The sequence below is a fragment of the Chenopodium album genome, chromosome 5 (assembly GCF_948465745.1).
Source record: "Chenopodium album chromosome 5, dcCheAlbu1.1, whole genome shotgun sequence".
In the NCBI taxonomy this organism is placed as follows: Eukaryota; Viridiplantae; Streptophyta; class Magnoliopsida; order Caryophyllales; family Amaranthaceae; genus Chenopodium; species Chenopodium album.
Genome location: NC_137838.1, coordinates 76,664,018 through 76,686,916, shown reverse-complemented (window position 1 = coordinate 76,686,916; position 22,899 = coordinate 76,664,018). Strand labels below are relative to the sequence as shown.

Sequence of the window (22,899 nt, the reverse complement as noted above, 5' to 3'; positions counted from 1 at the left end):
TCAATGACAACATAAAATCCAAAGCTACTTTATTAAAGTATGTCACGTTTTTGTTTTCATGCCACAATTTTTTTCAAACCCAAACAAGATAATTAACGTGAATGATTGTTAAAAATCTCCACCATCAAATGGTTACTAAAATATAAAATTGAATTTCGTCTACCTTAACACCTTATATCAATTAATCAAACTAGAATTGAATTCCAACTACATCAATATCCATCACTAGGTTATCCCCGTACGAATGTGCGATGCACGTTAAAATTATTTTTTCTTGTAATTTATGTTATGTTGCATTACATTGTATATAAATATTAAAATTAGATATAAAAATAATTTACATTTAAGGATATATATGAACCACATTATTTACAATAAATAATAGAAATAGTCGAAAGAAAATTATTTAAGGATGCATATTAATAAAATCTGAAGAAAAAAATTTTCAAAGTATACAATTAGCACAAATGTCATCAATATTATTATTTCAGCTTCCAACAATTAATTGTTTGTATAATAGTCTATAGAAGCATCTATTACTTCTTTGATTTTGTGAAGTGGACTCTCTCTCTTGGTCCCGTTCAAAAAAAAAAAAAAACAAAAGAAAAGAAACAAACAACAAAAGCTACGTATAAGCGTTTATCGCCACTATTTCAAAATTTAGTTCATTATTTATTAACATTATAGACTTTAATTATTAATTCCTCATCCATTATTTCCCAAAAATCAAACAATGGAGCAAATCATCTCCTCCTTATCTTATCTATTCTCATCTTTTACTCTCTTCTTTTTCATTCTCTTTTCACTATATTTCACACTATACCACCTTCCAAACACTAAGAAACAACCCCTTGGTTTCAAAATATACCCTATCCTAGGCACCTTACCAGAGTTCCTAGTGAACCGGCACCGCTTTCTCGATTGGAGCTTCGAAATCCTTTCTCCAATCCCCACACACACCTCCATCTTCTTCCGCCCTGGCAAAGTGCACGGTGTCATCACCGCGTATCCTCCTAACGTCGAACATTTCCTTAAAACCCGTTTCGACAACTACCCTAAAGGCGCTCGCTTCAACTCTTTACTTTACGACTTCCTCGGTACCGGCATATTTAATTCCGACGACCACCTTTGGCGTCATCAACGTAAAACTGCCAGCTTTGAGTTTAACAAACGTTCTCTTAAGAACTTTGTCCTAGAGAGTGTAAGGTTTGAGATTAAAACACGGCTTATTCCTATTTTTAAAGAAGCTTCCGGTTCAGACCGGGTTTTGGATTTACAAGATATTCTCGAGCGGTTTGCTTTTGATAATGTTTGTAAGTTGGCCTTTGATTTTGACCCGGGTTGCTTGGCGGGTGACGGGTCGGGTGAGTCCGAATTTATGCGGGCTTTTGAGGATGCCGCTTCGCTTAGTGCCGAACGTTTCATGTGCGCGCTACCTTTAATATGGAAAGTTAAGAAATTTTTTAATATAGGATCGGAGAAGAGGTTAAGGGAGTCAATTAAGACCGTCCATGGGTTTGCTGATAAGATTATTCAGACGAGGTTAGAAGAAATATCAAGAGAAAAAATTAGTAATATGAATTCCCAAGATTTGTTGTCACGTTTTATATCCGCTGATGAAATAAGTAAACAACATGATGGTAATAATTTTCTAAGGGATGTTGTGATAAGTATTATCCTAGCTGGGAGGGATACTACTTCATCGGGTTTAAGTTGGTTTTTTTGGTTGTTATCCAATCATCCCGACGTTTTGACAAAGATTCGGTCCGAAATTGGTGAGGTTCGGACTAGAGTTGGTAAAAAAGTCGGGGATATGTATGATTTTGATGATCTAAGAGAAATGAATTACTTACATGCATCGTTATCTGAGAGTCTACGATTATACCCTCCAGTACCTGTAGATACTAGAACATGTTTGGAAGATGATGTGTTTCCAGATGGTACAAAGATTAAGAAGGATTGGTTTGTCACGTATAGCACGTATGGTATGGGGAGAATGGAGAGCATATGGGGTAAGGATTGCTTAATGTTTCGACCTGAACGATGGATAGATGAAAATGGTTGTTATAAATCGGAGAATTCGTTTAAGTATCCAGTTTTTCATGCGGGTCCAAGGATTTGTTTAGGGAAGGAGATGGCATATCTACAAATGAAGTCTATAGTAGCTTGTGTGGTGGAACAATTTGATGTGGAAATGGTAGAAAAAGAGAAATGTCCTCAATATTTGATGTCACTAACTCTAAGGGTGAAAGATGGACTTCCTGTTAAAGTAAAGGCGAGACAAACTTAATGGGCCGAGGAAGCAATATTGCAAATATAATGATCTTAACATATATTGTAACTTTTTTTTTTTTTTTTTTTTTTTAATGATACAACAAAGTTTTTAAGCTCATTTATTAATTAATCTTGTCCTATGAAAATTACGAGCGAAGAAAGCTCAGAAAATACTTGTATCTGATAGAAAGATATTAAGATAGTAGATAATTAATCTATGTAAAATTTTGTAGAATGGGATATGTATTTAATTAACTCTAATGAAACTTACAAAAGCTCAAAAGAATTTATACTTGTGATTGATACAAAGATATTAAGATATACTTCACCTCAAAGTATATGCCCACAACATCTATTTTTGGTCTTCAAATCACCTTAGCTATAACATCTATTGTAATCTATTTCCACTCATTCAATCAAAGCTTTAGGGTCTGTTCTAATAGACTGAAAGTGGCTGAACTGAACTGAAATGAATATTTTATAAGGGAATGAAATTAGGAGCTGAACTGAAATGAACTGAACTGAGCTGAGCTGAACTGAACTGAAAATAAACGTATGAGAACAGGCCCTTAGTCCCATAAGTGGAGTTGGCTACATGAATTTAAAAGTGGTTATTCCGTATAATCATCCACAAAAATCTTCCTCATTTATCCTTACGATCAAATACTTTATTCTCATGCAAATTCCTATGCTTCATATCTTTACTAACTCCTTCCAACCAAGTCATTTTTGGTACGGTCTCCCTCTACCTCGTTTAGCCTCTCTATGATCCTATTCTTTCACTACTCTTCGTACCGGGGCACCCTGTTGTCTTCGCCTTACATGCCCGAATCAATGCAAGTGATTTTCACTCATTGAAATAGAAATAAATAAAGTTATTTATTTATTGCATTAACAATTACAGTGCTCATATTGTAATCAGTTGAAAATTTGAAATAGAAATTTTATGATTTTCACTCATTTTAATAGAAATGAAATTTTACAATAGGTTGTACCTTGTATGGTGCATGAATTGAAAAAGTGAAAGTGCATGATTTCTTATGCTTATGATTATATTCACCCACGATTCCACCTTATTGCTGGGCTAATGGCTATTACACTTGTAAAATTTCGTTTTCTTTTCACTTTGTTTAATTTAATTGAAAATATCTTACATTTTCTTTGTTACATGTTCAGATTCTTTGGTAACAACAGATTTTGTGAGGTCAAAGATATTTACAATATTCTCTCTACCAACAGAGCTTTTAAAGTGGCTAATTTGTTGTAATTATTTCATTTATTTTTCCCAACAATTTTAACCAGATTATAATAGATGAAATTTTAGAGAATATAACTTATTATTAAGGTAAAAGCTAACGAATGTCCTTGATAAAAATAGAAAGAATAAATTAAAATTAACATTAATAACACCGATCGATGGTAATTTTGTCATCTTTTCTCAAATTAATACCATTTTAAACAACCTGGACACGTTCATTAGCAAAATCTTTTTATTAAAAATAATACAACATTATTTGTTCTTATAAAACAAAATGCAAGCTTACATTTTTTTTTTACTCCACACAATTCAACTTTTTGTAATTTCCAACAAAAGCAACACTTACCTTATCTTCCAAGACCATATTTGCATTGTATTGCAATTGCCAAGTGTATACATTTTGATTACTCCAATAACACCAAAACGATAAACACTAAACTTTGATTCAAAAACACTACAATTTCCCACAATCTTTTAATTGGTTTCAATTTTTTTTTGACAGATATTTTTTCTAATTTAAGTATATAATTTTACACACTAATACATGACACCAACCCTATTTACCACAATATTTTCTAACAACATAACAAACCATGGAAATCAATATCAATCTTGTTTTCCTCTCTACTACAACCCTTTTCCTCGTTCCTTTACTCTATTTCATCCTCCTTAAACCTAAAAAAACCCCTTATGGCTTTAAGAAATACCCGATTTTCGGTTCGATCCCGGTCTTTTTACGTAATCGCCATCGTTTTCTCGAATGGACTACCGATGTTTTGTCTACTATCCCTACTTACACCTCGGTATTCTACCGCTCCTTTGGCGGGATTCACGGTGTCCTCACCGCGGACCCCGCCAGCATCGAGTACATTCTCAAAACCCGGATTGAGAATTACCCGAAAGGGTCCCGGTTTCTTACAATCCTACAAGACTTCTTGGGCACCGGCATTTTTAATGCCGATGGCCTATTGTGGCGCTTGCAACGCAAAACTGCGAGTTTTGCGTTTAACATGCGCTCCTTAAGAAACTTCCTACTGAACTCGGTTCAAGTTGAGATTATTAATCGGCTTAATCCGATATTAGAAGAGGCCTCGGGTTCAAACCGGGTTTTGGACCTACAAGACGTCCTCGAAAGGTTCGCTTTCGATAATGTTTGTAAGTTGTCATTTAATGTGGACCCGGGCTGCTTGAACCGGTCCGGTTCAAGCGAGTCCGAGTTTATGCGGGCTTTTAATGATGCCACGGAACTTAGTTCGGGACGTTTCTTGTATGCACTGCCTATGTTGTGGAAAATAAAAAAGTTTTTTAATTTTGGGTCGGAAAATAAATTGATGCATTCAATCGTAACCGTACACGAGTACGCTGACGATATCATACGGTTGAGATTGGAGGAGAAAAAGTCAAATAAAGGTAACAAATATGATGATTTATTATCCCGTTTTATTGATGCTATGGAAGATAATAGTCAAAATTTTGTTACAAATTCAACTAAATTTTTGAGGGACGTTGTGATAAGTGTTATATTAGCTGGAAAAGATACCACGTCCACGGGTTTAAGTTGGTTGTTTTGGTTATTGTCACATAATCCGGATGTTGTTGAGAAAATTCGGGCGGAAATCGATAATATTCGGGTTCGAAATAAGAAAGTGATAGGAAGTACCTATGATTTTGAGGAGTTACAAGAAATGCATTACTTACACGCGGTGATATCTGAATCACTACGATTATATCCACCCGTACCTGTTGATACAAAAGCGTGTTTAGAAGATGATGTTTTACCTGATGGAACGAGGGTTAAAAAAGGTTGGTTTGTTATGTACCATATATATGCAATGGGCCGGATCGAGGGTATTTGGGGGAAAGATTGCTCCGAGTTTAAGCCCGAAAGGTGGTTGGAAAACGGGGTTTTTAAGCCGGATAGTCCGTTTAGGTACCCGGTTTTTCATGCCGGGCCAAGGGTTTGTTTGGGTAAGGATATGGCTTATATCCAAATGAAGTCTATAGTGGCTAGTGTGTTGGAACAGTATGATGTGGACGTGTTAGGGAATGAGAAACGCCCAGATTACATATTGTCATTGACACTAAGGATGAAAAATGGCTTGCCTGTCACATTAAGCAAGAGAAAGTGAAGTTGTGAACACTTGAAAAAACTTATCTTAATAGCAATTATTTGTATAGTCTCTTTGGTTGAGAGGTCGATATCTTATATGATAATAGAACCCCTCAAGCATGAAATTCCACATGCCTAAAAGAAGAGATTTAATTATTATCCTAACTTTTATGTACCTTTGAAAGAAAAATCACAAGACCACAATCATCTTAAGATATGTATAAAAAAAATGCATATATGTATAAATTTTGAATGTATTTGTACAGTTTTGATTCAAACTTGCATACTTGGTATATATCTTTAAAGATTAAAAAAATTGCAATTTTGGTCTGCTTAAAAACGAACAAGTATTTTTTTTTGAATAGAAAAACGAACAAGTATTTAAAACTGAAGCAATTTTTTTTTTTTTTTATGTAAACTTTCTTTGTATAGATATGTAGGTTTTTTTTTTAAAAAATAAATAAATAAATTGGGTATTCTGAAGGTTGTGAATGATTAAGTGGTGACTCATTATTGTGAGAAACCAAACAAAAAATGATCTTGTTAACAAGCGTTCCGAGGCGTTAGATAAAGAATAATTATATTAGTTGAAATAGTATTGATTTACAAATGCATGACAAAATCACGCATCGTTTGGTGTAATTAATGTTAGTTTTACTTTGATAATTTCACTTTGGAAAAAGTAGAAAAAATAATCCCAACTTTTATGGATTTTTCTATAATAATCCCAACTTTGAATTATTCTAGAATAATCCGAACTTTGGGGGTTATTCTTTTTCTTCAATCCCAAATACCGGTTACCGGTTGAATGGTTTTTTTTTGTTAAAGTGACACATGTCACAAATTGAGTGGTTAAAAAAATTTATAAAAAAAAAAGCAAAAGTAAAAAATAAAAAATTAACCCAGCCAACCCCTCCCAATTCCGGCCACCAGCATAATCCAAACAACCACCCCCTTTGCCACTGATTTCCCCTCCCCAGTCGCCGCTGATTCGCCCTCCCCTTTGCGCTGCTGATTCGCCCTCCCCTTTCGCCGCTGATTCCCCCTCCCTTTCTTTTTCGTTTTCTTGTATTCCGGCGACACTCGAAAACCCTTAAAACCTCTACCTCCACTCGAAACACCCTTAAAACCACCTCCCCCACTCTCTAAAACCACCAAAAACACCTCCACCACCATTGAAAACCCTAGCCGCAAGGGTTTCGAGGTGGTTGGAGGAACGATCTGGGATTTTTGAAAGTGGGGGAGGGGTTTAATTGGTGGTTTCGTGGGGGAATGGGAGTGGAGGTGGGTCGCAACGACAGCACCAGGGATTTGGGGGGATAGTGGCGCATTGTTGGGGCAAGGCAAGGGATGGGTACGCGCGGCCGGCGGTGGCAGGTGGTGGTGGTGGTTGGGGTTACGGTGTTCAGGTAGGGGATATAAGGGTTTTCTGTTTTTTTTTTTTTAAAAAAATTATTTTTTTATTTTTCTTTTTTTTGGACCAATTGAAGCTCGACACGTAGCTCATAACCTGCTATAACAAGTCATTGACTTTCGTTGACCGGTTTAGGATTGGAGAAAAAGAACACCCCCAAAGTTCGGATTATTCCAGAATAAATAAAAGTTGGGATTATTCCACCAAAATTGTTGAAAGTTGGGATTATTTTTTCTAATTTTTCCTTTCACTTTTAATTCTCTTATTTAATGCCCGGGAGCGCTCATTAGCTTTTGCCAACAACCAACGTAATATATTATTGTAGAACAATATTTATATGCCTAGACTTTACCAATACTTCCCTATATTTTTTATGACAAGAAAGTTCTAATGCCTAACTGTAACAAATGCCTAATATGATTATTATAGGGAATTTACTAGTATTTGTGTTTATTTAAAAGGTAAAAGTCCATAAAAGAAAGAGGTGGCGTAGATCCTATCTACTTTCTACCAGACTATCAAAGTCATGCATGATATTATTGAATTCACACATTGTTAAATATGTGTCTGGGCCGCACCGACCTGTAACCAAGAGAGAGAGTTCACTTCACAAGTCAAGGAGGTTTCATCCCAAAATCATATGACAATAGGAGGATTATCCCCTGACTTATAAAGTATTTAACTCTCTCTTTTTTTCTCAACGTGAGACACTTAGGGTCTATTCTATTCAGATTATTTTCAGTTCAGTTCAGCTCATTTCAGTTCTTAATTTCCTTCTCTCATAAATTATTCAGTTCAGTTAATTTCAATCAGTTCAGCTAAGTTCAGTCAATCAGAACAATCCCTTACATGTGTTCTTTGAGAAGTTTATAATTCAACACATAAATGGCATGTTAGGCATTTAGCAAAGTGCTCATTGTGAACCAGAGCCATTAAGAATGCCTAGCTCCTCGAGTCGTGATTGTGAAAAGGAAATTGCATGTTTTGACAGCGTGCGGAGGTGAAGCTGCCTAGCTGGTCAAGTGTCGCATTCTTCTATTTTAAACGGTCCTTGTGTTCTTGTGATCAACCTTGCTTCGCATTAGATTACAAACTAAAGCCTGGATTTCAGTCACTTCACTTTCTACATTACGGTCCCGTTTGGTTTAATGTAAAACATTTTCAATGTAAAATTAGTTTTCATGGAAAACATATTTTCAAGGAAAAACACAATTGCAAATTAGTTTTCCTTTGTTTAGTTGCGTACAAGAAAAGTCCAAGAAAAATAAAAAAATAAGAGTGGAAATGTAAGGATGAATGAGAGGAAAGTAAAAAAAGAGGTAAGGATGAGAGAGGAAAATGTGGTTTCCCTTGTTTTTGGAAGGAAAATGTTTTCCATCATTAAGGATGGAATTTTCCACCCTTGAAAAATTGTTTTCCACTCCTTAACAAACCAAACAAAGTAAAATGGGAAAAAAAACATGGAAAATTCATTTTCCATGAAAACCTTTTACATCAAACCAAACAGGGCCTACAATTCGTTTTTTTCTGCCGACTACGAGTACTTATTTGTTTACTAGTAGTTGTTGTTTTATGTGCATGCTTTATGCTTTTCAATTTTTTCTTAGTTAATTAATCATGTAATTTCTAAAAAATTGTTAGCAATCACATTTTGAAAATTCTGTTTTTGTTGAAACTATCTTTTTTTTTTTTAAAAAAAAATAACAAAGAAAATCGTCTTGCGAGAACAGACCTAATTCTTTTAATTTACATTTCCCTCCTTCGTCCCGCTATATGTCTTCCCCCAATCCCCCTCCCTCTCCCTCTCCACCTTATCTTAGGGTGGTTAAGGACGTTAAGATTTATTTTTATTTTTTTTAATTATTGGGAGAGAATTTTGAGGATGGTTGGTTGCCGGGATTTTTTGTAATGAGTTAGGCGATTTAGAGGAATTTTTCGGTCACCACCTTTATTCTAATTCTAACCTTTATACATTTTTAAAATAATATTCCCTATAAAAGTCACGTTTCCTTAACATATATTATATGAATAAAAAACATTATAGCTTGATTTAATAATGAGATTATATATATATATATATATATATATATATATATATATATATATATATATATATATACTTCCTCCGTTCTGTATTACTTGACCCGCTTTGACTTTTACACTATTCACCATCCCTCCTTTGATCGTCTTTTGTGAATAATTTGTAAGGAAAAATATATTCATATATGATATTTTTGAATTCGTCTCAATAAGTACTATCATAATATATAACTCTTTTAATTTTTACTTATGGAGAATTGAAGTTATTGATCGTTAAAGTTTTGCATTGGCAAGCGTGATAAAAGAAACAGGTCAAGTAAAAAAGAACAGAGGAAGTATATATATATATATATATATATATATATATATATATATATATATATATATATATATATATATATATATATATATATATATATATATATTAAAAAAAAAAAAGTAAAGTTTGATTAATTAAAGGGTAAAATAAAAAAATTGATACATCCATCCATTTCAAAATAGTCACATCATTTGTTATTCATATGTAAAAAGTAAGTCGAAATTAAAGGTTTTTGTACATTAGTTAATGTGATAAAAATGCCATCATCATTCATAAAATATTATTATAAACATTAGGTAGTGTGTCAACATTTATTTGACCTTTTGACTTACTTAGTACTAATGCACCAACCTTTTTATAACAATCATTGGAAGAAAAAAAATAATAATAAAATGTTACCCTTACACTAGACTCCATTAGTCCTTAGCAAGTATAAATAATTAAATATATATTATTATCATAGAAGCAAAAAACATAAAAAGTAGCTAAAGAAAAAAAAAAATACCAAGATGAAAAATCATGTAGTTTGCATACCATTTCCATCACAAGGTCATATAAGACCCATGCTAAAATTAGCTAAAATCCTTCATTTTAAATTTGGTTTCCACATTACCTTCATCAACACATTACACAATCATCAAACCCTATTTCAATCTCAACAATATTATCATCAAAGTATTACTAGTCCTACCTTTCGATTCGAGTCCATACCCGTATGTAACGATGACAACAACAACGACGACAACAACACGAACCCGAAAGATATCATGTCCGTGATCAACTCTATTTTGAATAATCATTTGGGACCTCCCCTTAAAAAACTCCTTTTAAAACTTGGTAGTAAGGACTACTACCAATGTTTGCCTAAGGAAGATTTGAGGCCACCGGTGACGTGCATGGTTTCCGATGTTGGCATGTCGATGTTCACCCTTGACGTGGCCGATGAGATGGGGGTTCCGGCCGTGGCGTTGCAGACGTGTAGTGGTTGTGGAATGATGGGTTACTTGCAACATCGTCAGCTTCTAGACAAGGGCATTATACCTCTCAAAGGTATGTATGAGCCAATTCTTTCTTATGATTTTTTTTACTAGTATTTTTTCTATTTTGTTGAATATTTGACCAACAAAATAAAAATGAATTTATGTAGAAAGAGGGTTCTCCAACTTGTTGGTTATTTTTGACTAATTAATTAGCTAGTAGGATTTGAAAATGTGAATGAAGATAATAAAATAATGCTATTATTGCTGTTATTATCAACAAATACTCTTGTGGTGATTATAAATTGTCATATATTACCAATATACAAACTATTAATCGCCGCTAAACTTTGAAAAAATTAAAGTAGTCAATTCTATGTAGCTTACTGAGAATATATAAATATGTTATTCTCCTTTCATGATCACATATTAATTTATATTTAATAATCGTTATGTTGTATACTTTTGATGAATTAGATCTTTGACATTTTACTTTACTTTGATTTTATTGTTCTAAATTCAACAGTATGAACTACGAAGTATCTATATATTATGGGACGTTTATGTATGAGATGAAAGGAGTATATTGCTTCTACGTAACAGTAAAAAAAAATAAAAAAATAAATAAAAAATTATATACACCGGGTGTAAGGTGCACCAGAGGGTATTTTCTGCTCATTTGCTATTTTTTTTTTCATTTTAAAATCTTAAATTGAGCAAACAGAAATTTGAAATGAACAAAAAAAAACACCCTTAGATGCACCTATCTCTACGTGCACCCTGGTGTATGTAAATGATTTTGACTTAATTGCGGTCTAGCCATTTATAATCTAATACGCGTTCTTTATTTTGTTTTCATACACAGACTCAAGTTACCTCACAAATGGCTACCTTGATAAGACTATTGATTGGATACCGAGTTTGAAGGGAATAAGATTAAAAGACATGCCGAGCTCTATTAGGACCACAGACCCAAATGATAAGATGATGAATCATATGATTTCAAGTGAGCATAAAGCTCTCAACTCACAAGCTATCATCATCAACACATTTGATGCTTTAGAGCAAGATGTTCTAAAGGATCTCTCGTCCATTTCACCAAATATCTACCCAATTGGGCCACTAAATTTATTAGTGGACCATATAGTACCAAAAGATGAGAACAATAGGCCCATTGGGCCTAGCCCTAAGGAAGACGTTGACTACATCCAATGGCTTGACTCCAAAGAGCCCAATTCAGTTTTGTATGTAAATTTTGGGACACTTGTAGTTTTGACCCAAGAAAAACTTGTTGAATTTGCATGGGGCCTTGCCAATAGTCATCATAATTTCTTTTGGGTTGTAAAATCCGATTTTGTTTTTGGTGGGTCAAATAATAATAATAATAATCATTTTCTTATTGAATTTGAGGAAGAGATCAAGGAAAGAGGCCTATTGACAAGTTGGTGTGACCAAGAGAAAGTGTTAGGTCATCCTTCTATAGGAGGGTTCGTGACACATTGTGGATGGAATTCGATGATTGAGAGCATAAGCAATGGGATTCCAATGATTTGTTGCCCATTTTTCGCCGAGCAAGGTACTAATAGTTGGTATTGTTGTACTCATCTAGGCATCGGTGTGAGTATGAGTGAAGCCGCGAAAAGAGATGATGTTGAGAGGGTTGTGAAAGAGTTGATGGAGGAAGAAAATGGCAAGGAGATGATGAAAAAGAAAGCCATGGAGTGGAGGCAGTTGGCAAAAGAAGCAACCATGAGTCCACATGGATCTTCATATGTTAATTTAGAGAACGTAGTCAATGACATACTTCTTTCAAATTAAATCATATTAATTAAGCAAGAAATGTTTAGCATTTTCCTCATCATAAAAGGAGTAAATCGTGTGGTATTTACTTTACTAGAACGCATGTATTAAATACTTTATAACGATCGATGCTATCGTGTAATATAAAAATATGGGGTTGGTATTACTCTTTAGCCCTTTATTATAATAAAATATGCTTTATTTAGGCTTTGTTCATTTCACCTTAAAAAATAATATTCAGCAAAAATAATTTAAGATCATTAAAAATAATTTTAGTTTAGTAAAAATAAGTTCATTTCAATAAAAATAAGTTCATTTTAGTAAAAATCAGTACCTTTAAGAAGAAAATAAATATAATAGAGAATCAGTAAAAATTAATTTCAGTTGAGTAAAAATAATTTAAATTCAGTATAAATAATTTCAGTTCAGCAAAAATAAGGTAAAGTAAACGGGGCCTTATTCTCGTACAGTTGTAACAATAGTGCAAAATATATACGTCGATAATCAGTCTCATAATTATATTGACTTTTGACATTTTTCCTATACTAACTTTGAACACATTTTATTACTAATAACTACTCTAATCCGTAGCTTTTAGGCTCGGGCAACATCTTGAGATACCGCATAAATTCTATAATCCAAATCCTTATACTTCCTCCGTTCTTTTTTACTTGACCCACTTTGACTTTTATACTATTCACCACTCCTCCTTTGACCGTCTTTTGTGAATAATTTGTAAGGAAAAACATGCATGTTCATGTTGGATATTTTTTAATTCATCTCAAGAAGTAATATCAAAATATATAACTTTTATAATTTTTACTTATAGAGAATTAAAGTTATTAATCGTTGAAGTTTTGCATTAACAAGCGTGATAAAAGAAACATGTCAAGTAAAAAAGAACAGATGAAGTATGTTGAAAGAGTAAGAACAAAGAAGTAATGTATGACAATAATTTAGAAGTTGGTTAAAACTTTATTTTTTTATTAAATTTAAGGTTGTGGATTCAAATCTTAACTTGTGTAATTCACATATTATAACACACAAAATGAAAAACTAAATAAATTAAGGAAAAGCGTCACGTGACACTTAAGCTTGTCACTACGTGAAAAAATAAAATTGGCACCGATTCAAACCCGGCCTAAGGCACCGGTTTGAACCGGTGTCAACGTGGGGGGTGCCAAAAGTGGTTTAATAAGGCACCGGTTCAAACCGGTGCAAAACTCGGCAATGGCACCGGTTAACAGGTGCCAAAAATGGTCAACAAAAATTTTTTTGTTGTTTTTGGCACCGGTTAACCGGTGCCAAAAATGCCCAAATATATATATATATATATATATATATATATATATATATATATATTTTTTGTTTTTTCCATCTAAAAATTAAATAGCCTAAAATAAATAACAACATCAAAACATAAAGCCAATATCAATCATCATCAAAATTTGCAATATATGATCAAAAAAATATTACAACATATAAAAACTTCGATTACAGCATATAAATAAATAAAAAATTACAATATAAATCAAAAAAAAAAAAACTCATTCATTCTTGTATCTTGCTTCTTCGATTTCAGATCTAGAATTCATACCTGCACCAATTAAAACAAAAAAAATCGATTAATATAATTAAACTTCGAAATCGATCAAAACAATAACCCAGAAAAAAAAAACTTGAAATCGAAAAAAAAAACCCAGAAAAAAAAAACTTGAACTCGAAAAAAAACCCAGAAAAAAAAACTTGAAATCGAAAAAAAAACCCAGGGAAAAAAAAATTAAACCCAGAAAACGAAAAAAAATTTGAAATCGAAAAAAAAGGCAGAAAAAAAACTTGAACTCGAAAAAAAACCCAGGAAAAAAAAACTTGAACTCGAAAAAAAAACCCAGAAAAAAAACTTGAAATCGAAAAAAACCCAGGAAAAAAAAATTAAACCCAGAAAACGAAAAAAAATTTGAAATCGAAAAAAAACCCAGAAAAAAAAAACTTGAACTCGAAAAAAAACCCAGAAAAAAAAATTGAACTCGAAAAAAAACCCAGAAAAAAAAAAATTAAACCCAGAAAACGAAAAAAAAATTTGAAATCCATTTAAATCCAGTATTCGAATAAACCCAGAAATTGAAAAAAATTTAAATCGAAAAAACCCTGAAAAAAAATTAGAAATCGAAAAAAAATTAAAATCGAAAAAACCCAGAAAACAAAAAAAATTGAAATCGAAAAAAAATTCGATTAAAATCTGAAAAAAAAAATCAAAATCGAAATTGATTAAAATTTTGATTAAAATAAAAAAAATAGATTAAAAATTCGATTCTAATTAAAATCGATTAAAATTTAAAAAAAGACCCAAAAATTCGATTGAAATCAAAACAATAACCCAGAAATTCGATTGAAATCGATCAAAACAATAACCCAGAAAAAAAAAAGAATTTAAACCGATTACAATTTTAAAAAAATTGATAAAAAAATCAATTAAAACAAAAACCCAGAAAATTAAAACAAAACCCATAAATTCGATTGGCATCGGTCTTGCATGTTGTCTTCAAAAACCCAGATAGCTTTAGAAGGAGAAGAAGGAGAAGATCTTTTGTGTAAGACAAAGAAGATCTTTCGTACAAGTCAAATTTACAGAGAATTAGAAGGAGAAGAAGGAGATCGAGAAAGATAAATAGAAAGAGAAGGAGGAGAAGGAGATCGAGAAGGGAGAAAAAGGAGGAGAGGAGAGGAGAGGAGAGAGAAAGAGGATGAGAGGAGAGGAGTATTAGGGTTGGGGGGGATTTAAAGAGTGGGTTCGGTTTTTTTTTCAAAATTTTTTTTTAATGGCTCCGGTTCAAAAAGGCACCGGTTCAAACCGGTGCCAAATCCGGTTTGAAGTGAACCGGTGCCTTATGTCTTGGTTCATTAACCCGCGCTTTTTTTTGCCTATTTTTGGCACCGGTTTGACCTGAACTGGTGCCATTTGGGGGTTGCATTTTTGTATTTTTTTACTAGTGTGTTTAGAAACATTTTTTAATAGGTAGTATAAATTTATAATAAATTTTATTATTCTGATTGTTGTTGAGCTAACCTCATTTTTTATTTTCAAAAATATTTTGTTTGGTAATTATGTTAAAGCATAATTTAAGATATATTAATGTTCAAAATAATGCATTACTAAACGTGTCTAGTCGAGATCATACAGAATAAATTAATAAATACGAGTACAATCTATTAAGATATATATGGAGAAAGTACGTATGATTGGAGTTACATCATCTAGTTCACATACCGAGGACTTGAGGAGAATGATAGATCTAAATTGCCCGGATTAATCCGACCTTTTGCCCGTCCGCTGAAAATAATCCCACCTATCGATTATTTTTTAATAATCCCACCTTTACCCCCCGATCTTTTCTATTGGTCCCAGTTTACATGAAACCGGCTAACAAGGTAAATAGTTGTGACGTGGACTTGGGTATTTAATTTTCCCTCTCTTAAACATGACAGGTCATCTCTCTCCCACCCACCCTCTGTTATTTCTGAACTTTCTCCCTCCCTCTTCATAACTTCTTACACAGAGCAATTAAAATTGGGTTCGAAGTAGATCAAAAGCCATAATTGAAGCTTCAACAACTATCGTACCTTGCAGTAAAGTCTGAAACTTCCATTTTTGGCGGAATTGCGACAGTTAAACCCTAAATTTCGCCATTTTAGGTAAGGTACTAAACCCTAACTTTTTCCTGTAATTTGCGATTCATTGCGTCTAAATTTGGAAACCTAATCAATTGAACTGGAAGTTGATGAATTTATGCTTGTAATTGCAATGTATTTGTTCAATATGGTTGTGAATTGTTGTTTTGTTGGCTAAAAATTTGCGCATTATGTGTTTGTTAATGTTAGTGGTGTATGATTCTTAAAGTCTGGGTTTTTATTGCGTGCTTTTGGTGGTTGTTGTATGTTGATTGTAATTTAGTGCATGTTAATTTAGGTATGGGTAAGATTACCTTGAAAATGTGGCATGGAGGTGTGTTTGAGACTGGTAACAATGGGCAGTTGCGCTATAGGAATGGGGAGGGGAGAACATTTAGCATAGACCCAGATGAACTTTGCTCCTTTTATTTGGTTGAGTTGGTTATGAAGTGTGCTAGATATGATGGGAGGATAAAGGGGTTTTTATACTTGGTTCCTGGGTTGAGTATGGTGGATGGTTTGAGGAAGGTGACAGATGATGAAAGTATGAGGGATATGATTCAAGTTGCAGAGAAGTACAGGGGGGTGGAGGTATATGTTATGCATGATGACAATGACCCAATACCCTTCCCCCCACAGTTACAGGCTTCTGCCAAAAAGAATCAACCCAAAACAGTCATGCAAAAAAAACTACCAATAAATAGGGGACCACAAATTAGATGTAGTCCAAGAAAGAAAAGTCAGCCTTTGACAATTAATGAACCTACCCAAAAAGCCCCTGACAGCTCACTAAAGCCAAAAACAGATGAGTTTAAAAAAGATGCCCCCACTGTTGAGTTAAACAAAGATGCTCCCACTGAATCTGTTCCCACTCCACCCACCAACACCTTATCCAACCAAAGCTCTCTTAGAGTTAAATATGTTATAAACCCTAGTTCACCAACTGCAACAGCTCTCCCCACTCTCTCTTCTCTCATAGCACCCTCAAACACCCAAACTGACCCAGTACAGTCATATGAGTGGGAAGATTCTAGGCCAGATAGCCCCATCCCAATTAATGACCTGATTCCAGATTATAGCACTGAGAGTGACCATGAAGACCCTCCATACAACCCACTGGTTGACAAGGGCAAGGGAGTGAGCTCAAAGCCTTTCTTTGGAGAGGTTTACTCATATCATAGTGATGAGGATGTGGAGTCAGATGGGGAGCAGGGAGCAGATGCTGATGGTGATGATTTAGAATTAGAGGTTGAAGGTTTAGAGGAGTTAGAGGAGGAGTATGAGAGGGAACATGAAGAGATCTTGGATGAAGATCTACAATATCAGTCTGATAGTGGAGATGAGGAGTACAATATAGCTAGGCAGAGGGTTAGGGATACAACTGCCCAGCTAGTTGACATTGCAAGGAAGATACAATTGGAGGCTGCTAGGGGTTTGAGCATACAAGAAGTTGCTGAGAACAGGGAAGAAGCTGGGGAAAGTGCAGCAACTGGGGCTCAGAGTGATTATGAAGAAAGTGATGAAGAAATTCATACCCCTCCCAACAGTGGTGATGAAGAAGAGTTGATTCCAGGGAGGAGAAGAAGGTTAGGGATTTTAGTGTCTAAGCATACAGAATTTAGCACATTTGTTTGGAAGGTTGGGCAGAAGTTTGCCAACAGAGAGGACTTCAAGGATGCAGTTGCTAAATATGGAATACTTCAGGGCAGAGATATGTTTTCTTTGTTGTGAGCAACAAGCAAAGATCTCAGAGATTGGGTGTAAGGTGCATAGAGAGCTGTCCTTTTTATGTGTATGCATCCTGGGATACAAGAAGAGCAACATTTGTGGTGAAGACAGTCAAAGGGGAACACACCTGTCAAAGAAACATGAAGAGAAACAGGCAGCTCAAATCTAGTTGGGTTGCAAAGCAGTTCCTGGATGTCTTCAAATCTAGGACACATTGGCCTGCAAAGGAGATACAAGAGTGTATAAGGAAAGCTTACAAGATGTTGGTGACCAGAGACTTTGCCTACAAGGTGAAGTACAATGCTCATAGGTTGTTACATGGGTCAATGCATAACCACTACAACAAGCTTGGAGGGTACTTGAAAGAGATTGAGAACTGCAGCCCAGGGACAGAGATTGAGCTTGTAACTGAACCATCAAAACAAGGAGACCAACCTGTATTTCAAAGGTTGTTCATTTGCTTTGAGGGGCTTAAAATGGGTGGATACAAGGATGCAGGAAAGTGTTGGCAGTAGATGCATGCTTCTTAAAGACTTTCTTAGGGGGTCAGCTGTTGGCTGCTGTTGGTGAAAGGAATAGTGTCCTTCGAACAAGTGTATTATTCTGATAGCGGGTTCAGAATTATTAGAAAGCTAATATATTCAGTAAGGTCAAGTGATCGGAATGCCTGGGTGGAGGCCGCTTCCAATCAGTAATATTAATATAATTAATATTACAGCTTAATCTTGACTGAACCCTTCGGGTCACACCCAAGCAAATATATGCGAACCAACTCGACGAATTAATTCGGAAGAAATTAATTCGTCGCCCGAGTGTTAAATAATTAGACGTCGGTAATTCGAGCTTAGAGCGTCGAAACCGATCGTCGGAAGTCGAGTCTAAATAATAAAAGACGAGACACGCAAAATAATAATAAATCAACAATATTCCCGAAAATACCCTAGCATCGGAGTGCCCCGAGCATCCGAATGCTAGGGGCAAGACGAGCCGGCGCACCGTGCTGCAGCCACGGCTAGGCACAGCAGCAGCCGCGCCGCACCACGGCAGCAGCCGCAGCCGCACCATGCCATAGCAGCAGCCGCGCCACAGCAGCAGCTGGTGCGGGCTAGGCTCGGGCCAGGTGCGGGCTGGGTGCGGGCCAGATGCGGGCTGGTTGCGGGCTGGCTGCGGACTGGGTGCGGGCCGGGCTCGTGGCTTGGCTCGGGCCATAGGGCCGTGTATAAGGGGAAGGTTGGGAGCAAGTGGGTTGCCATGTGGCACAAGGTGAGGGAGAGAGTGGGGAGCAAGTTTGGTCCCCATCTCCAAGTGGTCCTCACCTACTCTCTCATGTGTGCTTGACACTTGTTGATTTATTACTAGTTTGCTTAATAATTTTATTTTAGCTTTAAAATAAAATGAGAAAATCTCATTGTCCCACATTGATGGGAGAGATTTTCATACTCCATCATTCCCTATAAATACCCAACTTTGGGCATAGGAAATGATGCTTGAGTGGGAGTTAAAAAGAGCATTCCATAATATTGGAAAAACTCTTAAACTCATATAACACTCGGGTTTTGGTCGGACCTCGCTAACCCCCAGGTAGTAGACCTTAAAGTTGTGTTCGCCCTTTTGCGGGTGGATACCGTTGGAGGCGCGGCGTTTGACGTGCTCGTAGCTTTCAAGTAAGAGCCCCGGTTTTTGGGCGAAGCTTGCTTCGAGGGTAAGATTTGTTATCTTTTCTAAGTAATTATTTATTTATGCTTTATGATTTTAATTATTGCGAGTGGTTCCTTGGGTCGGGGTTTGTTTCCGCGGTGAGTCGGACTCACCAAACCCCAACAGCGGTATCAGAGCCCCGCTCGTTTATTTTTATAATCATGTTTTTCAAGGTTTATTTTGGCTTAATTTTCTGGTTTAAGTTTCTAATTAGATTAGTAGCTCGGTTTTATTTATTTTAATCCCGTTTTTAATGTCGATTTTGGCCCAGAACCCAGATTTTCGCCCAAGACTAGTGAATTTTGGGTGGAAAACGTGTTCTGGAAAGGTTTTATCCCCCAGAGGGAACTGTGATTTTAGCCAAATTCTGACCAGAAATGACTTTTTCGAGGGGTTTTTCGTTTTTGACGAAAAATTTTAAGTCTTTTCTAACCTTGAAATTAATGGCATAAATTGTTGATTATATGGTTGATTATTTGCATTATTTTCTGCAATTTTATGTCCCCTTAAAGCACACTTACTTGGTAGTATTTGATGCTTAAAGGTTGATTTATTTTCACATAATTGCAAACTAATTGCTTTTTAGTGTGAAAGTTTTAATTTTGAGGCTTCCATAAGTGTTAAAGATTCAATCTTTATTTGTGATAAGTGATTGAAACTTTAAAAACCACTAAATTCCATGTTATTTTGTGTTAAACTTTGATGTTTTAATCATTTTAAGTTGATTGGAAACATAAAGTTTCGATTTTTGTGATAGAAATTTGGTTATCTTCATGTTGGAAGATATAATTTTCAAGGATTCACAAAATTTAGATGTTGGAATTTTCATTTGAACATTAAAGTTCATATTTTTTCCAACTTCCCTTTACTTTGTCAAATTCTCAAGTTTAATTTAAATTGATTAAATTGAAAGTGAGAAATTGCCTCAATTTTATGTTGCACCAAGCTAAACCAATTTAATTAAGAATGGTTCTTGGAATTATTTTGGTTATTTGCACTTTAAAAATTTTATTAAGTTAGACTTGTTTAAAATTTTATTTTGCTCTCTAAATTAGTTCTAAAATTAATTTATAATTAATTATTGTTGTCTTGCGAAAAGGGATCAAATTCCGAGGTTGTGGCACGCAAAACGAGGCATTGCATCACCTTGGCGAGCCGGGCTGCATAGCAGCCCATATGTGGCTGCCAAGGTGGAAGCACCGCCTTACTTGCGGCCACACGCGCGGCAGCAGCCACGCAAGGCAGCAGCACACGCGCGGCAGCAGGTGCGGGCTGCAGCAGCCACGCGCGGCTGTGCCGTGGCGGCAGCTCGCGGCCGTGTGCCGTGGGCCGTGTGTTCGTGGTCTTGGCGTGTGTGTATACTTGGTGCGGTGAGGTGACTAGCCATAGTAGGCTTGAAGTTGCTTATTTTGCCGTTTTACTTATTTTAATTAACTTTGTTTATTTTAATTAAAATTTTGGGAGGCTAGGCCTCGGTTTTGAGCGGCATTGGCAAAATTTCATTTTGACAAGTTTGGGTGCTACCGACTTAATTAATTGGATTAATTAAGGAAATGCGGAATTTAGTGGGAGCTTCAATTATTAATGACGTAATTTATATAATCGGTTAAACAACTTTGACTAGTTTTAATTAGGCGTGTTAATCGGATTAACCACCTAGATTAGTTACTAGTGCGCGCGTTGTTTAAATGCATTTTACTTTGTTTTAATTTGTAAATTGCATGGGCCATTCACAAATAGTGAATGGATGAATGGAATATATGTATATATTCTCTCTCACAGGTTTTATGAAATGGCAACTAGTGGGACCCGACTAGGATAGAAAATACGGACTACGTGCCGTTATGTATTTTTGTAAATCTAAATACGGTCTACACACCGTTAAGTATTTTTGTACTTTAATATTTAGATTATTCCTAGTTGTAGACACTAGTTTTTTGCATAGTTTGGTTAAGTCTTGAAGACGGCGTATCTTGGAAGACAAAGCCTCGAATTGCAAATGAAGACCTTTTGAAGATATGAAGATCTCAAGGGGTCATGCTAGTTGCCAATATGCATCTATAATTTCGCTTTATATTTTATGCTTATATATATGTGTGTGAATTATCCGTTAGATGCATGTTTAGGTTTTCTTGATGTTGCGATGATTAGTTAAGTTCACTTAAATCAACCAACATAGAAATCCTAGGTCCCTAATAATATTGAGTCAAACTTGCCTTTCCAAACAACACTTATTAACCGAACGAGAGTGATGGTAGGCTACGCCAAAGCGAGGTGCCATCACTTCTCCAAGGGGCATAAGGCACACCGGGTGTGCACGTTGGTTTTGGTTTAACTCATCGGTATGGGTGAGGAGTCCTCACATACCGTGGCAAAAGAGATACATCGTCAAAGATGCATTAGATGCGACGATTATCTAACCAAGAGTGGCTTAGAGCCATTAGCAAGGCAATGCTTACCCAAGAAGATTGAGTGTTTAAGACAAGCCAAAGCATGCTTAACCAGTCTTTGTTTCTTCGGATCTTGGAATCGCCTTATTTTCACAAAAATAGGGACAATTTTTTTTTTCGTGTGAATAAGACGTTAAATAAGTATTGAAAATTTGCATGAATAAAATTCAATCTTATTTAAGTATTTTGAATGGTTTTTCATTAAAGTTCTTTCAATTGTAGAATCATGTCTTCAACCCCAAACAATCAGTTTTCATTACGCTCAATTCTCGACAAAGAGAAGTTGAGTGGTACCAATTTCCTTGATTGGCAAAGGAATTTGCGCATCGTTCTTATGCAAGAACAGAAAGAGTATGTCCTTGATGAGGAAATGCCTGACGCTCCAAATGAGGAGGTAACTCAAGCGGCCCTTAACCGATGGCAAGTAGCCGATCGGGATGTCAAGTGCGTAATGCTAGCCACTATGTCTCCTGAACTTCAGAAAACCTTCTTCGAGAAGGAATCGGCCTATGAGATCATTTCTGAGTTACAGAATATGTTTCAAGAGCAGGCTCGAACTGAAAGGTTTGAAACCCACAGGCAGATCCTTGAGACTAAGCTCAAGAAAGGAGAGCCAGTCAGCCCACATGTGCTCAAAATGATTGGATTATTTGAGAACATGGGAAGGCTTGATGCGGGGTATTCAACTGAAATGGCTATTGACATCATTCTCCATTCCCTTCACAAAGGCTATGACCAGTTCAAGATGAACTACAACATGCATAGCATGGAGAAAACCCTCACCGAGCTTCATGGGATGTTGAAGCAAGCTGAGCAAACGCTCAAGGATGAGGGAAAGCATGATATTCTCATGATCAAGAAGGGTAAGCCGTTCAAAGGGGCAGGAAAAAGGAAGAAGGGCTTCAAGGGGAAAGGGAAGAAGAACTTTCCGCCTAAGCCGAAAGCTACCAAAGACAACAAGGAGAAAAAGGTAGCATCTTCTAAGTCTGATTCCGAATGCTTCTATTGCAAGAAGAAGGGACATTGGAAAAGAGACTGTCTCAAATTCAAGGAAGATAAGAAGAACGGAACTGTTGCTTCTACATCAGGTATTTACGTTATAGACTTTAACTTCACTAGCTCGGCTTCATGGGTATTAGATACCGGATGTGGCTCGCACCTT

At 35.6% G+C, this 22,899-nt stretch overlaps 1 protein-coding gene and 2 pseudogenes across 1 annotated transcript; all 3 read left to right on the top strand.

Annotated features, from left to right (window-relative positions):
* The first annotated feature begins 591 nt into the window (after nt 1-591).
* LOC145631140 (cytochrome P450 CYP94D108 pseudogene) lies at nt 592-2,683 on the top strand (annotated as a pseudogene).
* Nucleotides 2,684-4,019: 1,336 nt separating this feature from the next.
* Nucleotides 4,020-5,953, top strand: LOC145631139 (cytochrome P450 CYP94D108 pseudogene; annotated as a pseudogene).
* Nucleotides 5,954-9,773: 3,820 nt separating this feature from the next.
* On the top strand, nt 9,774-12,397 carry LOC145631138 (7-deoxyloganetin glucosyltransferase-like). The gene is made up of 2 exons (XM_081683233.1): nt 9,774-10,465; nt 11,258-12,397. Exons 1-2 carry the CDS (start codon nt 9,925-9,927, stop codon nt 12,208-12,210), a joined length of 1,494 nt encoding a protein of 497 aa, XP_081539359.1. The 5' UTR covers nt 9,774-9,924; the 3' UTR covers nt 12,211-12,397.
* The last annotated feature ends 10,502 nt before the right edge of the window (nt 12,398-22,899 follow it).